Raw genomic sequence first — 18103 nt, forward strand, 5'->3', positions numbered from 1 at the left:
AGAACCGGAAATTCAGATCATCTCCAACATATTGATCATATATGTATACATCAGTATCTATCAAATAATCTAAGCCCTATTTTCACCTTCACATGAAAAAGGAACTGAGAAATAAGCTGCAGAGCTCTGCAGCTTTTACATAGTTTGTGTTGTTTTAAGAACCTAAAGATCTGTTTTTGTGTTTTTCCAATCTGTACTGAAATATTCAATCATTTACTATTATTATTACTACTACTATTATTATTTTCTCTCCTTGCAATACAAACCTTAGCTTATCAGCAAGACCTGACAACAGCAGTGATCGTCGTGCTTCACTTCGCTCCATCATTGATGACTTGGCAGTTGCTGTACTTTGATACCCTTTAACACTTTCTTTAACAAAACATCTATGGGCAGTCCGGCTTGGCTTTGCATTACTGCTTCTCCTCGTATTGCTTCGCCTCTCTCTCTCTGCTTTGTGGATTGGGTGAGCAATGGCAGTTTCATCTTTTTCAAAGCTGGAACCAGTGGTTAGATTTTTGGGAGGGGTGCGCATAGTCACGTTTGGAGCAGTGTGGGATGAGCAGCTGATCCCAGATGAGGACTTGGTGCCTGTCATGCTCCTGCCTTTTAAATTAAGAGCAAAAAGCCTGAAAATGTAAACTAAAAGCATCAATATTTCATGTTTACTGAACAACACTTAATAATTTAGAAAGATAAGTCTCAAAGCTAGATATGTCATAGTTACTTGGTTGACAACAAAAAACATTCAATTAAATGGAAATGTGCAGACACATTCCCTTTACATCCACACTGTAATATATGGTATCATTGAGATATTCAAAGAAAATATGAGACATTTGTATAAGCTTGATTGCAGAGCTTGAGCTGAGGGGTTGGTGGAGTTAAAGAATTTAGGATTTGCCTATTTTTTCTATTTGTCCTGGTTGTTTTTTTGTTTTTCTTCTCACGATGAAGGTGATCCCCATTGAATGACATGCATTAGCACTCATGTAGATTTGTTCCACTTGCTGTGTAGCACATTGTTTTCTGTACTCTTGCAAAATAAAATATCCAAACAGAAGCCCAGTGCTGAAATACCCAGACCTAAAATATGCATCTGTCACTTCATCTCGTGGAGTGCTGAACTTAAGGTTCTTGGTAACCCAACGACAGCACCAGGGGACATACACCCTACATCGCTGTCCTTAACAGGGGGAGCAGGATCATTTTCACTTCTATCGCGCTGCATGCTAATTTAACTGTGTGGTGTCTTGGGGAACTGCAGACCTGGACTAGCTCCACTGGCAATCAGCAGTGTGTAGGGTGAGAGAGCGCCATATAAAAATTACAGAGGTGGCTGGAGGGGCCTTGGATGTGATTTCCCTCGGATGGTGCCTGTCCAAGACTGTGATTAAAGAGCACATGAGCACTGATTAATATGATAATTTTCCTAATGACAGATGTATTTCTATAATAGATGGATGTTTATGGTGCCAGCCCTGAGCGATCATATGTCCGTCCCCCCCCCCCCATTTTGCAAAACAGCAGCTGTGGGTCTAATTTGAAATTTTAATATTTCTCATTCTGGATGCCAAACATTTGGTTTATTTGCAGATGATAAGGAAATGAAAGCAGCGTTAGGAGCAGCTGCCTCTGTGTGAAACCACTGATAAGTGTGACTATAGGGGTTGCAACCTCAAAATAATAGCACAGCCTCAGGATTCTGACCTGGTGAGTGCCATCAGTCCACAGCACCATTTTTTTTTGTAATTTATCTCACTTATCAATTCCTGTGGAGCTCAGATGTCCAATCAGGCTTTCAGATTGGAGCGCAGGGCCCTCAGGCTGTGCTTTGACATTTAAGCAAGGCAAAGAGGTGGAAGGCCGTTTGGCTGCTTAGCAGCTCCTGTAAGCATCCAGATTCACCACGCTGTCTTTTTTCCCTCAGCAGCCTTTGTTTCATTAAGATAAATGATAAAAATACTGCGTATGCTAACGTGGATCTCTGTTTAGCCTGGTCATGTATTTGAAAAGACATGCCTTCCAGCCGCTTGTAGCAGAAAGGTCAGCGAGGCAGCGGAAAAGCAAAGCCAAGCTTGTACATTATAACGAGTACCCGTGCTTTCATTTCTCATCTGGCCTGTGCCTGTTTGTTTTACCGTATATTCTCACTGACAGTCCATGTACTGGGCTAGAGTTAGATAGCATCATTATAACACAGCTTACCAGCGAAAAGGGATTTGGACAAGCGTGGCATATTTTCATGACTTCATCAGGCTGTCTGGGCAATGAATTCTGCTGATCTCAGGAAATTCAACAATTAAGAATGAGAATATCAGGCTCTACATCACGCAGCCAGGCAGTTCCTGGGGATTTGTACTGATTAAGTGGTTTCAGATGGAAACAAAACTCTGAGTGTTTCCTTCTGTTTTTGACCGTGTCGTGTCTTTCCAGCGTCCTCCGAGAAACAAGCCTGCGTCTCTTGAGTGTTCGTTTGCATCCTAACACTCCTCGCCACCTCACGTTACGTCACATTACATCCAGCACACACATGCGAGCCTGCTGTGTAATGTCACGATAATTGCAATTGCCAAAATAAGTCAACAAACATTCGTATTTGGCAGCCGGGGACAGTTATTACAAACGACCAGTCCCTGTGATTCTCATGTGAGCGGCTAAGGATTTGAAATCAAGCAGCACAGTTTTATGCCTGTGGTAAATACATGGTTTTGGCACAATCAAGCTGCAGTACACATTTAGTTTATGTTCCATGTCAATGTTCTCTGAGTCACACTGCCGTTTTCTTTCTTTCCAGCTAATCGTTATGGCTTTCTAAACATGACCTGATTTCTGTGAGGCAGAGGAGGAAATTACTGTTCACACCTGGCATTATTAAAACAAGTCTTGATTTGATTGCCTGCGATCATATCTGCTTCACTGCTTATATTTTATATGGGAACTTATGGGGAAAAAGAAAGGAAATACACACTTGTAGTTGCAGAGAGGATTGCTTTGGCTTTGCTAAATCTGGTCATATGTGTCCCTGAGAATTTGGCCTCAGCCTTTGAATCTGAATTAGTCCAGTGAGATTACAGCTATGAGGCACGAGAGGAGAGGTTTCTGACTCACTGGTTTGTTTTTCACTTTGAACTTTATTTTCTGCCACTGCCACTCGAAGTACCGTTTGAAGTTTTCTTGACCCTCATGTAAACACCAGAAACAAGCTGAGGCTACTTCCACTTTGACAATCAAAACCTGTCATCTTTACAAGAGTTTGAAGTTCTGTTTATAGTTAGCTGTTTAATACATACATATATATATATATATATATATATATATATATATATATATATATATATATGTGTGTGTGTGTGTGTGTGTGTGTGTGTGTGTGTGTGTGTGTATTGTGAACAGTGCAGACTGCATTATGTATTGAATTTTACCACCAGAATATAGTCAAACCACTGAGGATGGCAGGACTTGTCGTTTTTTAGCTGTAATAAAGTTAAGATATTATCAGGCTCAGGCATCATATTAAATAACAGTCTCATTATTAGTAGCTAAGGTTTTTTAGACTTAAATATTGGTTGGTTTCTGGCTGTAATGCAAAATATTCTTTTAAAACAATGATCTTATCTAGTCTTATTTACAGTACGATTTAAGCCCAGTGTGTATGTGGGCTTGTAAAAGGATCACACCATGTGGCTAAGTTTGCCATTTCACCATTGCAAATGTACGCTCATGCAAATTCCATACACCACACACTGGAGTGAAAATGACACTATTTTTGCCTTGCATGAGCAAAAATAAATATGGCTCTTGCAAACCGGATTCTAGCTGACTTGAAGAAATCATCAAGTGCTGTGAGCTGCTGATGATAGGCTGCCAGCCTTGCTCCCTAATTTGGACACTGACACAGGGAAGCTGAGTGCTTCTTCAATAAGCGGGGTCCCTGCTGGTTTAACAATTATGTAACAAAGCTGACCAATGATTTCTGCATCTGTTACACTATTGAATGGCATTTTGATATTATATGAGAGTGAGCAGCATGAAACTCCACTGTGGGTAAAAATGAACTCCCTGTCAGGAGGCACTGGAGGGGTAATCATGCACAGTGTGCCTTGTGTGTGCATGTCAGTGTAGCATGAATGCAATTTCCCCCACTGACCTTCCACTGCAATTCCGATTCTTGGCTTCACAGCAGCACATAGGGCTATACTTAAGCTGTTAGGGGTGCGTGATGCACTCAGTGACTCACACACTTAAAAAAAAAAAAGAAAGAAAAATGCCTGAGTGCAGAGAGAATTCAAGGAGGGATTCTATTAAGTGAATAACTTCTCATTTAAAACAAAAGTGCTCACTTTATGGTCAAACGCATCCAACATCATTTCATATCAGCTCTGTCTGTTACTTTTAAGAAAAAAACATAGCTGTGAATATGATAGTGGCTCCATGAACTGGGAAATAATTGTGCAGGTCAATATCACGATGGTTACTTGGGCTGTCAGCAGTGAATTCATCTGATGTTCCCATTGTTAATAATCCCTCTCTGTCAGAGCTGTCAGAGCCTAGGTCTCTTTCACACCAGGCCAAACTAACTGCTTTCAAACGGAGCATCCTTTGACCTCCCAGCATGGTCACTAAAAGGTGTCCCTACCTCAGCCAGCATTGTTATGCAGGGAACACTCTGTCCTCTGTCAGACTCTTTAAAAGTGCTTTCAAACGCATTCGATTGAAGGGTACATTTTTACACCTTACCATCTGCGGTGAATAGGAATGATTGGACCATCAACATGTTCCTGAAATATTATGGTTAGCCAGTGATGAGTAACCATGCTGCAACTTTAATTATGTCAGACCAAAATCCAGATGATCGATGATAGGGAACCGAAATTAGGATAATGAGATGGAATAAAAGATTCCAGTTACCATTTAACCTTTAAACATCAATAAGGTGATCAGCAGTGTGATTTGATTTAGATGCTGATGATTTCATTTGTTTTTTGTGGGCTTTTTTGGCATACCGTTCATTCAACTTGAGTTTCTGAAGTTATTGTTGGGGCTAACTCTAAACCACATTATTCTACCCTAAATCTGTAGAGTATTCTAACTCCACCACTATGTGGTTTATCTGTGGTCTTGTGTATGCTAAGCAGTTGCAAAAAACAGAAACAGGAAAATCATCTGATAAGTTAGTCTATGGCGAAGTGACTTGGCAGCAGCTGGTGAAACTGACTCCTATGGTGGACCAGAGGTGGCTCGTTCGCTGTCCACGCCACACCAGGGACTGCGTCTGCAGTGAGTTTTGTTGTAAGATGGAGGCGCTGTAGAAAGTACTACAGCAGGGCAAGTCTGTGGGCAGTTGCAACATTACAACATTGGGCAGCTGATGATGTCATCAGCTGGGGTCGCATGAAATTAGGCAAAATTCAAATTGTGAACTTTTCTCAGGGAGAGGCAGCCATTGTCCGCCAGGAGAGGACACAGCCAGGAGCAAGTGGCAGAAGGCTGATGGAGAAACAGAGTGGCAGAAATTGGGGCCCTCTTTCAGTGACCCGTGTACTATTCTCAATCGATGCAACCATTTTCTGTGCAGCCAGATGCCAGATTTAACCAAGAAGACAACTTGACCAGAAGGTTTAGCTCTGACCTTCAAGGAGAATTCCACTATATTTTTAAAAAAGGCTCCTATCTCATTCTAACTAGTATGTTGACATCTGGTAAAAACTAACTTACCCACAGATATTCATAAACAGCTAACTGTTTATAGGGATCAGACTGATCTTAGTTTGTTTAGTTACAAACAGACGAAATAACACATGAAGACCTATGAGTTTGTACTGAGTGATATGCTGAAGACTGTTAGTTAAGTACAGAGGGGAAAAAAAGTCAGACAACTCAATCGATCAAATACTTAAGATTTGTCTAAAAAGTCCAAATTAAGAATAGAATGAGAATAAACTGATGGAGAGTCCATATAAATTGGCTTTGGTTGTAAGTTTGTTAAAATAAGAATGTCATACTAACATCAGAATAACATTCCTTCAGCTGAGCTTAGCACTGACAGGCTGTTTCTGATGAGCTTACTCTTTGGAATTTAAGATTTTTTCAAGTTGCTGCATTAATAAATCAGTGGAGATCAATGTTGTCCCTACTGCTGATAAAAAAGAATTCGACTCAGGGAAGGGACATATAGATGAAAAGAGAATGCATCCTCTCCAGCCAATCACACCCCAGATTATATATCACTATTCTCTGACACAGCCTACAAACAATATTCAATAAATGTGTGATTTGAGCTCAGCATTGTGATGAGTTTGGCCACAGTAAAGCAATAGCTAGAGCCAACACTTATCTTAATGTGCAGTAATCCGATTTCAGATTAATGATTTGTATCAATAACAAGTAATCGACATATTTCTGATAATTTGCAAACATCAGCCCTTAAAAGCTGGTTTCTCTTTATCTGCTAATGTGTAATGGCACTCGCTTTTATCTCTGTTACGGGACTCACAACATAAAGTAGAGTTAATCTTGATTATGTCATACCTCGTTAGTGTCAAACCAAACTGTGTCTGGTTATTTGTTCCCAGGCTGCTGAGGATGAAGTGTTAAAAAGCCTTTGGTGTAATAACAAGGCTGCCCTGTAAATATTTGTTTCTGCAGTGATGAAAAGGGAGACTGAATAGACCCACATATTGTGTTAAAGGCTCAGTTACTGCCAATGTGTGAAACACTTGACATGCTGGAGAACAGAGTCAGCTGAACTGTACTTTAAAGTATATGTCACATTGATTCCTAAGATTTCAAAGATGAAAAAATAAGTTTACCTATGTGTAAATGCTTTTATTTAGCATTAGTTGGTTCACAAAGTTAAAAAAAAAAAGTCTTCTGTGGAATCAGGAAAAGACTTTTTCCCTACAGACAACATTAGAATATCCAGTTCAAAAAAAAGAAAAACCTGCTGTAAACTTTTAAACACTGTTAAACACCAACAATCTCTTGCATTTCAACACAGATGGTGCCGTAGGCGTTAAGATACACAAGCACATCTTGAAAATGGCAATAATTAATATATGAGTTTTTAGGATTGCTATGGTCCATGAGGCAAGCATAGAGGCAGATAAAGACGCTTATGTAATGAACTACCTCCACTCTGCTCTTTGCATCAGATTCAAAGTTAGCTAGTGGAATGAAAGAAGAGGATATTAGAAATGCAATGTCTAATGTATTCATAAGATGATTCAAATTCAGAGCATGGTGGCGACTGGCTTCTGGTTCAGTTAGCTTCGCAGAAGGTGTTCAGGGTCACTAACACATTTTCTAATATTGCAAAATAAATGCACAAATGCTTTTCAAAATGGTCTCTTTAAGACTGGCATGACAATTATACAATTTTCCACTGTGCTAAGCACCACAGGTAGGCTAAAAGTGTGAGAGTGGCTGGCTGGTTTGAGTCTCCATGATATCAAGTCAGTCATTAATGGCTGTCACACAGTGCCGCCTGACTGATTCGCGGGGGAGGCAGAGAGAGCCCGAGGAACATGTTTTTTTCCTTTAGAATTAACGTTCAACTGTGGTCTGGATTCATATCCCTGAGAAATGCAGAATGACTTCTTTTATCATTCAGAAAATCACCCTGGTGGAATGATTACCTTTAGCCCATGGAACATCACATTTGCTAATACTGTTCACTGATCTCATGATCTCTCGGGAAACATAAGGTCCCAGCTCTCTGTCACCCATGAAGGGGTAAAGGAGGAGGTGGGCTTGACCTGAGCAATTGCTAATACATCCACAGGCCAACAGGGCTAAATGGGGCAGATCTAGTGCCTGAGCTCACATCACATACTGGAGGGAGAAGAAGCTGCGAGGGAAAGTAGCTCATCATGCTTTATGTTAACTTTGTAGATCAGGCAGTATTACTGCTGCTGCATGAGAATAACAGCTCTCATACAAGTACACAGTTGAAGAAGAGAAGAATGCTTTGTCTCTCAGCAAGAACTGTATATTTTAAAAACTTATGCACGTTTGATATTTTGGTTACATGTTACATATTTTGTACCCTAGGACAAGAGCCTGGTTTGCATAACCAAAACCATTATAAAGCTGCATAAGGAAAAGTGCATTTTAGAGAATATCCCTTTAGAAGAGGGAAAGTAAATAACATCTGATATTAAGAAAGGCCCAGTCTATCCTTGGAACAAATCTGAGTTTTGCACATGGTTAAACTATCCCAGTGGTCGACAACCTTCAACATCAAAAGAGCCATTTTAGCTCCTCCTACCAAACGATGGACGTAAAAGATCCACACAAATAGGTGCTGATGATGGATGTAACTAGGACAGGAATTAATGCGTAGAGTGTATGTATTAATAAGGTTATTTATGGTTAACCCTAACCCAAGTCACATGTGACTCTTTATAGGTGATGTCCTTTGCAGGCAGCCAATCAGATCCACCTTGTCACCATTTTCCTGACCTTTCCTGACCTTTGACATTTCAAAAGTCCAACCAACTTGTAGAATACGAGTGAAGAAACTCTGCAGTAGCACATCTGTTTGGCCCTTTTAAGTAAAGTTGTGTAATAAACACTGGGAATTAAGGGATTCCAATTTATTTTTAGCGTACCTCAAAAGGATATCTCAGGATATTCAAAGCACAGAGTTTAAACATTTAAGACACCCGGTCTCTGTGGTGTAACTAGTGTATCATGGGAGTTATTAGGTCTGATGTTTTTGGACAGAAGTTTAGGGAATAACAATTGTGATTTTCTTTTGCCTCTCCAATTTTTATCACTGTAGAGTGATGGATGTATTATCATCCAACAAAAAGTTTTCTCTATATTTGGAAGCCATACAGCAGCATGCCACCTGCAATACTGTCATGGATCATTGCTCATTTTCCAGTTTATTTCTCCAAATTGCATTTTTTCTTTGTTATTGATTGCGTTTAAACATAAAAGTAAAACGAAAGTCACAGATAGTGTTACATTTCAAAATATCATAGAAAGAAATAAGCACCGTTAGAGGCACTTGAAATATGTCAAAAATAAAGACTTAAAACACTTGGGGATGAATCAAACAGGCAAGAAACATAGTTTTAGACCTATACACCTGAACCAGAATTGGAATGGGGGGAGAGAAAGCAGCCAAAGCCAAGGCAGCAGTAACTGCTTGTTGTGACTTGTAAGAGAAAGCTCAGTCATCCCTTTGACTGGCTAACTGTGCTGAGAAAAGACACATTATTTCTCTGTTTTGGGTGGATTATGAGGGAACATGTCACAACAGCAGGTTTTTGACAAGGTCTCGGGTGTTTGCTGTCTTGTGCATTACTGTTAGGAGCGCTGATGAGGCCTAATGAGGTTTTAATCCACCAAGAGTCATTAGTGGCAGGTCATCGTAAAACAATCTAAGGTCAGACTGTATTAAGGGTAGAGAGGTTCAACTCCCATGGGGTCACTGAGCATGACAGAGACACTTAGCAGCTTCTGTTTGTTCACAGGAAGGGACTGTCTCTACAGGGTTGACACATTTTTTACATATTCCAAACAGCCAAAAGGCAAGGCAGTTGTTGTTTTTCATTACATTTGTACATAAATAAAAAATTAAGTCAATAAGTACATTTCAGTTTGTATCTTTGTTCTTCATTCATACACTTTTCCTTCATTTCAAAGCTTGTTGCTGATCTAAAGACCAAGCAAAGAAATCCAACCACAGCTTTTGGCAGGTGGCTTTTACCTTACAGTTCAAATTTTCCCCAGGGCAGCTTTCTCAAACTTGAAAAGATGTGTTAATTAATATGTTTTGCCCCTAGAGGAGTGTGAGTCATCAAGATTTTACCGTATGTTTACAGAAAGGATTTTGGGGCTGTTTAGAGTGCAGATTTGCAGAAAGCATATTTTTTGAAAGCATCATCTCCTCCGGGTGAAGCTTGCTAATCCAAAAAGCTTGCCCTCTTTTTTCCTCACTGGGGTCTTTATGAAAAGTGCTGTAAAATTACGGTGATTATAATCAAAATGATGATAATGATGTACTGTAAAGGTAATGGAAGCTGTACGAGAAGCTGCAAACACAGCTGCTAAGCTAGAAGACGTTCGACGTTACAGAAAACTTTGTTCAACAGATAAAAAAATTCCTACCACAGCTGATTCTACTGCAGTTTAATACCAGACAAGGAAAAGGTGAAGTGGTCAGCGTGTGTTGATACGTCTTGCACAGCATATTTTACCTATCAACAGATCTAATGAAATGACCCAAACCCTTTCGGTTTTTTATGCTACATTTCAGCTGACTGGTTTGAGCTATGGTTTTATGAATTTTAAAGCTGAAGGACAATAGCAGTAGATGAGGCCACAGCATTACTATATAGAAAGAGCAGGAGTACAGCAATTACAGCAGAAGATTTTGTAGTAGCAGTTTTATTTGATAAAGCAGCAGTGAAGAGATTTTACACGGCCCAAAAGTTAGCTTAAAATCTGTCTACATAAGTGTGTATCATTTATCCTTTGTTACTGGCATTAACAAGTGAAAAAATGTCTGTGCACTGTTTAGCAAAACTAAATGTAGCAGCAGTAAGTGACAGCCAGACACTTAAAATAAGTCATGCAAAGAGCCCGAGATAATTGGTGTGCATAAGACTGGTGTCAGGAGGTTACAGGTACACCCCTCTCCCTCTGAGAGGCTTTCTGAACAGCTCTGTCATGAGGGATAGTAAGTGTCTGCTTGTTCCACTAGAAATGTTGGGAGTAATTGAACTGAACTGTCATTCACGAGCTACAAATCGTGGTTTTCTCCTGGCTGGAATAATGCCACCCTCTGCTGTTGATGGTGTAATTGAAATTTTGATCATGAGGTGTAAACATTTAGAAGCGTCCATGTGAATATTCATCATGTACAGAGGGCCTGCGAGTGTTGGTGGAGGAGCTGGTGCGGCTCATTTGCGGCTGGCCTTATGCCTGTGCATGCTGAGAGGGTTTGCCCTGCACTTATTGACATGTTCTTCTCTAAACAGCTCCGTCCCAGGTCAGCGAGGTCATCAAAGAGAGAGTGCAGCAGCACAGCGTCCACCTCTCCTGGCAGGAGCCCCAGCAACCCAACGGTGTCATCACAGAATATGAGATCAAATATTATGAAAAAGTAAGTTTGCGCTACATTTGTTTGTCTTTGTCTCTTCCCGAAGCACCATTTCTTTTTTTCTTTTTCTTTTTTTTGCCAACTCCTCATTTTGCATTCTGTTTGCACGTGGCTGTGAGTGGAATGCACAAGATTCTGCAAGTACCTTCTTTGTCTCATAATTGCAATAATGAATGAGATGCTCATAAGATTTTAATCAGGCTATAGTCCTTCACAGCCACCCCCACACACATGTTAGCACACGCGCAATCCATGGCTGCTGCTCTGCTAGAATTAGTAATCTGTTACTGTTATCTCCTTTCCCGTTCTGCATAGATTATGCTACTGCTTCACTGTGTTTCAAGTCTGAGCGCATCAGCTTTTTGCTGCGAGGTTTAACGAAGCGAATTTAACCCAGCAAATCAAAGGCAGAGTAGCAGAGCGCTGATGTCAGTCCTGCTGGCCGCAGTCTCTTGTGTACACTGACGAATCAGTCTCTGTCACGTACTATGGCTGTGGTCTGCCCAGCTGTAAAAGTGGAAAGTTGGAAGAAATGACCGCACCCGTAACAGAGCCTGGCATTCCATTTGGGCTTTTGCTGAGCAAAACATTTACAGATCAACAGCAAAGCACACAGCGCGTGCAGCCTGTGAATCCAAATGTATTCCTTGATGGAAAAGATATTTTCAGATGCCTTTATGTTCTCCTCGAGGCATGCTGCCTAATGGTAGATAATGATTGCAGTTAGAACTTTTTGTCTTCTAGAATCTACAATCAGAAAAAATGTGATGTTTACCATTTTTGTGACATAAATTCTGAAAGTCGTAACAAAGGCCAGGCTAAAACTACAGTGATATAACTCAGTCACTGATTATTCTTATTAATAAGCTTCATTTGCCTTAACTTTGTCATTTTAAAAAGTTGTGACTCACATAAATTTGAATGTAAATGTCATCAGCAGTAATGTGAAAGCATTTCAAAATGCTAATAAAGACAACTTATACTATATAAAATGGGTAAAATTACCTTTTTTTTTCCTGTGCAGGATCAGAAGGACCGGATTTACTCTACTGTGAGGTCAAAGTCCACATCAGCTACGGTGAACAACCTAAAGCCCAGCACAGCCTATGTGTTCCAGATTAGGGCTTTCACAGAAGCAGGATATGGCACCTTTGGGCCTAGACTAGAGATAACCACCAAAGAAGAGGCCACAGGTAGGGCTTAGTGTTTCTGTCACCGTGCTTTACAGTTTTATGCATTGTTGTAATAATCATCGCAAGTAGAAACAAAGGCTGTCCTCTATGACTTCCTTAGATTTCACCATATTCCTGAAGTATTAAGGCTGACCATATTTCACTTTTTGTGATACTCAAGTGTAGCAATTTAGAGTACCTGACTTTAAAACTTAGAATAAAACTTTCTGGCAGTTGATAACTTTTTTTTCTAGTTGGTAAGACTGCCCATTGCTTAATCAAGTCATCACAAGGACTAACACTCCAAGGCAGTGAATCTTTATAGAGTCTATGACCTAATTTATGTAAGTGGCCTAGTCAAGGTCGTGTCCTGGTATTTTATGTGCTGAAACAAATATCATGCTTGGACTTTTTTCCTGCCTGGGTCCCCAATCTTTGTTTATGATTATTTATGTTGTAGTTAGTTAGTTAGTACATTTATCGGGGGGGTGCACATCACGTTATGATGTGGTGGAGTTTGCGATTACGACAAAACTATGGTGAAGTTTTCACCCTGAAGGATAAATCCTCACTACAAGACTACACCAATATTTTGGAGAAAGCAAACATGACTTTTTTCCTTTTGGAAACAATTTAAATAGTTGGTGATGTTTGTATCACTGGCTATTTTTCCCTGATTGCCAAGACTTGGAAGAGCAATTATACAATAAAAAACACAAAAACTACATATTCTGATAGCATAGGTTTAGCTTTAGGGCCCTCACCAATGAGGACTCTAATCTTCTCTGTGTTACTTTAGCGACATTTATAGGGTGATATAAGAGAGTAGGGCAAAATGGCAATTAGGTTTGCACAATTTATTACTTTATTTTTGATCAAAATGAACCACATAGTTTGCCACAGTAGCTCACCTGGTTGATTAGGTGACCTACATACCGACAATTACTGCAGAGGCCTGGGTTTAAGCATGTGTCAGTCACCCACATTCTTTCTCTGTCAGCCCTCCTTTCCTGTATAACGAAGGTAAAAAAAAAAATCTAATATTAAAAAAATAATTAATTAATAAATTTACACTTAATTGTGGTTAAGCGTCGATCCATGTGGGCGGAAGCAGTATGTGGTTTAGTTAGGCGCAGCAGTATGACTCCAGTTAAACTGATGCTGGGCCACAGCAGTGCACTAACTGTAAACAAAAGATAGATGTAGTTTTCAGTCTGAAGTGAAGGCGCTGCGGAAGCATATGAAACCTGCATTCTCTCTAACGGCCAGCAGTGGGCAACTCCTGTCTTTTTGTTTTGGTAATCTTATACAGATTGTATGGAATTCTATAGTAAAAATGACCCTCAGCACCCTTTAATCTCTAGTTTCATGGTGAGTTTATGATTTTATCTGATTAAGTCTGAGATCCCTATTAGAGTCAAAAAAGATGTTTTGGGTGTGTCGAACACATCCTATTTCAAAACACCTAATGACGAAAATATTCAGCATGAGCTTTATACGATGGGACTCTGTGGCTGTAACACAGTTTTCCCCACTCAAATATTTAGGCACAACTTGTTAATATTTCCTTCTACTGTAGTAATAGCCCAGGGAAATTAGTTGCTTTCAAGCAATGCAAACACAAATTACTTTGACTTTATGCTGACAACACATCATGGGAAAAATCGCTAAGCACAAGGACAAACTGCTGTAGTGTCGAGAGGATAAACCCATTACATTAGCTCAGCCCTGAGTTTTAAAGTGTGTTATTGAAAGCGGGATGACGCTTTGGAGTTTTTGTGTTATGGATCAGAAAGTCTGGCGTTATACGATTTTGTGAAAGGCGTACACGAGGTAAGGTCGCAATCCCTCTGTTGACATAGAAACATTGCCGGGTTACTGTTAATGCCCATTTTTTATTTTTTTTGTGATATTTATAAATTTACTATAATATTACAGAACAAATGATATGCTTTTTAAACAGCAGCAGCAATAGTTTGGAAGTTATTAGCGGTTATGAATTTGAATAAATCTTTAATGAAGGAGTTGTTACGGAATAACACAATAAATGGATATTGGATCTTTAACATGTTTTCCAAACTTAAGCAGGCACACTGTTCTTTCTGAGACTGCCAAAGGGATTTTTCGCGGCTTGGCAACCCAAATGTTGGAGTATGTAAATATTTTTTTATTAATTTTTTTAGCATTAACAAAGCTTGAATTGTTTCTTTTTTTTTCCCTTTTTGTTTTCTTTTTTTAAAAAGTACCCAAAACCAAAGTTTCAGCTTTTTCCGCATTTAATCCTCCGTTTGCATTAATTTCTCTTTAGTTTTGAGATCTACCATCCAGCTTGTTCACCCAAAATTACACCCTTGCCCATTTTACATCAAACATTTCTGCATAAAAGGACACGTTAATTACTCATAACCACATGCCGAGTGTGTCCTGTATCAAGGTTAGAAGTTTGCAGTCTAGGCATGGTTGTGATAGTGTCCTTGACCGAGACAGTGAACCACAGCTTCCAGAGGAAAACCTGCAAGTGTGTAATATGACAGTAAAATTCTTTTCAAAATAGATGATTGCTAATATTGATTTTTGATTGGACAAAAGGCACATGACAGATTTTTTTTATAACTTCCCCTTTTTTCCTGATACTGCATTTCTCAGTATTTACACAGTGCGGATCCACTTGATCTGAAATGCACAAGTATCCTCTTCTTATACACAACTTACGTTGACTTTTTACGATTGCACTCACCAGTTTGTCAGTGCAAACTGTCTGCGCACAGTGAGAGCTGTGCATGGGAAACAATTCAACCTGAATGTGTCTTTGTTTGAGATGAAGGGCATCGCTGTCGCCGTCTGGGACTATTAAGCCCACTTTCTGAAACAGTAGAGCCGTGTGTATAAGGACAGCTCAAAAATAGAAACGTCCCTCTTCCACTCTCTCAGAGGTTAGGAAAAGGGTGGGGGGTGGGGCACGTTATCAATCTCCATGCTACTCAATGGGCTCAATTACCAAATGTCCTGCAGATTGTAGTCTGATGTGCTGAAGTTCACTCAAAGTGTTTCCGTTTTTCTTTGGTGTGTGTGTCCATTTCATCAGCTGCAATCGTCTCTAGTGAGCAGAACCCCGTCATCATCATTGCAGTGGTGGCCGTGGCGGGGACCATCATACTGGTGTTCATGGTGTTTGGCTTCATCATCGGGAGAAGGTACGCTCTCGCGGGCCCCATTGACTCTCCGCTCCTGTGAGTCTGCGCTTGTCAATTAGCTTTTCTGTCACTCACAAGGCCTCCACGCCAGTGGAGTCGTCACTCACTCACACACACACAATGCACACGCATACACACACATCCACCCGTCATCTTGTGGCATGCTGTGCTAATGGGCTGTGAGGCATCATTTTTCTTTTTTTCCACTCTAAACAAAATTTTAAGCTATTTTTTGCAGTACCATTATGAAACAAGCACTCAACAATGAGAAAGCTTTGGCTCTGCATTCCTGTGTGTGAGTGTATGAAAAATCCTGAGGGCAAAATGAAGTATGGTGCTGATGTTTTTTTCCACCATCACAAAGCACCCAGTCCACTGTCATTATCACCATTCCCTCACACATTTCATCTGTTTTCATCTATACAAGTGGAATTTCATCCAAAATTGCTTTTCATGATGGATTCATCAGAATCGGAGCGTTCTAATCCAAGGTGGGCTTTTTGTGTCAAAAAAAAAGTGGCTCAGCGCGCACAGGTAGAATCAGCATGATTTTACATGACATTAATAAAGTGAGCTCTGACTGTGGTAACATCACCCTTTCTGTGTGCATCACATTAGTGATGCAAATGAATTAAACCTTTAAATGATATTCATGAGAGCATTCCCCATTGCTTTTAAAACTAAAGGTTTCTTTTTAAAATATATTTTTTAATTATCATAACTTTGTTGGTCATACTATTAAGTACTAATGAAGTTAGTTAGTTCATACATCTTCAGTCGAGTCATATGTCATTCTTTTAACTATATACAATATATGAAAACATACCGATGAGTAAGTCACATTGTTAGAAATATGTGTTTTATAAGATACAGAGCATAATTATTTTTTCCTTTTGCTTGTATAAGAAAAAGCATAAAAAATAAAATAAAATAAATACATAAATAATCGCTGCTTCAGGTCACTGTATAAAACACCATCTTCAGAGTTGCGTCTTTGCCACATGCTAACTAAAATATCATTATACAGTTGTTGCAATTAATGAATTATTTCAATTTTGAACTATTTGAGGAGCAGATAGTAAAATAGGTCCCTACCTCCAAGTCTCTGAAACTTGATTTAAAAGGTACCAATGTTTATGTGTTGGAGCTCTAACTGTTGTTTTGGAAATTGTGTTGTGTTTTTTTAGTAGTTGCCTGAAATGCAGCCTGACCGCTAGGCCTAAGAGGTTTGCTGTTAAATGTTAATTCAGTTCAATTCAATTCAATTCAATTCAGTTCAATTTTATTCAATTCAATTTTATTTATACAGCACCAAATCACAACAGCAGTTGCCTCAAGGTGCTTTATATTGTAAGGTAGACCCTACAATAATACATACAGAGAAAAACCCACCAATCATATGACCCCCTATGAGCAAGCCCTTTGGCGGCAGTGGGAAGTAAAAACTCCCTTTTAACAGGAAGAAACCTCCGGCAGAACCAGGCTCAGGGAGGGGCAGCTATCTGCCGTGCCCAGTTAGGGAGAGAGAAGGAAGGCAGGATAAAAGACATGATGTGGATGTGGAATGTTAAGTAGTTAAGTCTCCGCAGAATTCTGCTGAACATGGCATGTGCACAACATAATTTGGTACTTTTACTTTGGGATGTTCTGTGTAAGCTCCCTCAATATCTTTCGTCTCAAAAAAGCGACAAACAATACAAGCTTTATGAGACTGCTAAGGCTCAGAATGTCCCATCAACATATGTCCTACTATGTATGTGTGACAAATAATTTCCACTTAAACCTACTCACAACATACATAACGTGAATAAGACCATCTAACACCATTTCTGAGTAGCATACTCCATTTCTGGATAAAGCATGTCAAAAAGATCAAAAGTCTTCCTTGAATTTGGAGACAGACGAACCAAAATACTTCACTTTAGACAGAAAAAATTCTGGAATGTTGAAACATGTAGTAGGAACAAAGGAGACCTGCTTTGCTACATACGTGAGCATTTTCATCCACAGTAAGTGCATGTCCATCATTTGTGGCTTATTTAATCTTCCTATGTCATTCACCTTTTTTCACAAAGACCAGCCTTGTCCAGCAAATCACTTGCTTAAGGGAACCTTCAACACGTTAATATTGCAAGACGTGTTGAAAAGTACATTACAGTGCATGTATTATTCGATATCTTACATGATTAGATGCTTGAGCTACTTTTCCTAGTTGAGGCTGTTGGGTTCACAGCTCCTGCTGCTCAGCTGGGTTTCTTGAGGGATTTGTCTTGCATTAAAATTCTTGTAAATTAGGGCATTTATTTCCTCTGCACAATCAGTTGATTCTGCTGCTCTCTTCCTCTTCCGCCTGTACAGGCACTGCGGGTACAGCAAAGCTGATCAGGAGGGAGATGAGGAGCTCTACTTCCAGTGTGAGTGCCTGCGTTCCTTATCCGCAAACACACTTACAGCACTTGTATGTAGATGGTATACACACATACGCACGCGCATACAAATATTGCATCAATGTCTAGGCCTTAAAATCTTTTAGCACTTCGAGGCATGACTGTTTCATCCCAACTCATCTATCAAGCAAAATCTGTTGCTGATTGGCTAGACTCAGCCTGTTGAGATAAAGA

At 39.7% G+C, this 18103-nt stretch overlaps 1 protein-coding gene across 1 annotated transcript in view; it reads left to right on the forward strand.

Annotated features, from left to right (window-relative positions):
• epha7 (eph receptor A7) overlaps nt 1-18103 on the forward strand; it is a 79946-nt gene that overhangs the window by 46399 nt on the left and 15444 nt on the right. Inside the window, exons 6-9 of the mRNA XM_063494764.1 lie at nt 10995-11119; nt 12141-12309; nt 15374-15482; nt 17841-17896. Of these exons, the coding sequence (XP_063350834.1) occupies nt 10995-11119; nt 12141-12309; nt 15374-15482; nt 17841-17896 (459 nt within the window). The remainder of the gene's footprint in view (nt 1-10994; nt 11120-12140; nt 12310-15373; nt 15483-17840; nt 17897-18103) is intronic.

This window comes from Pelmatolapia mariae, linkage group LG15 (assembly GCF_036321145.2).
Source record: "Pelmatolapia mariae isolate MD_Pm_ZW linkage group LG15, Pm_UMD_F_2, whole genome shotgun sequence".
Taxonomy (NCBI): Eukaryota; Metazoa; Chordata; class Actinopteri; order Cichliformes; family Cichlidae; genus Pelmatolapia; species Pelmatolapia mariae.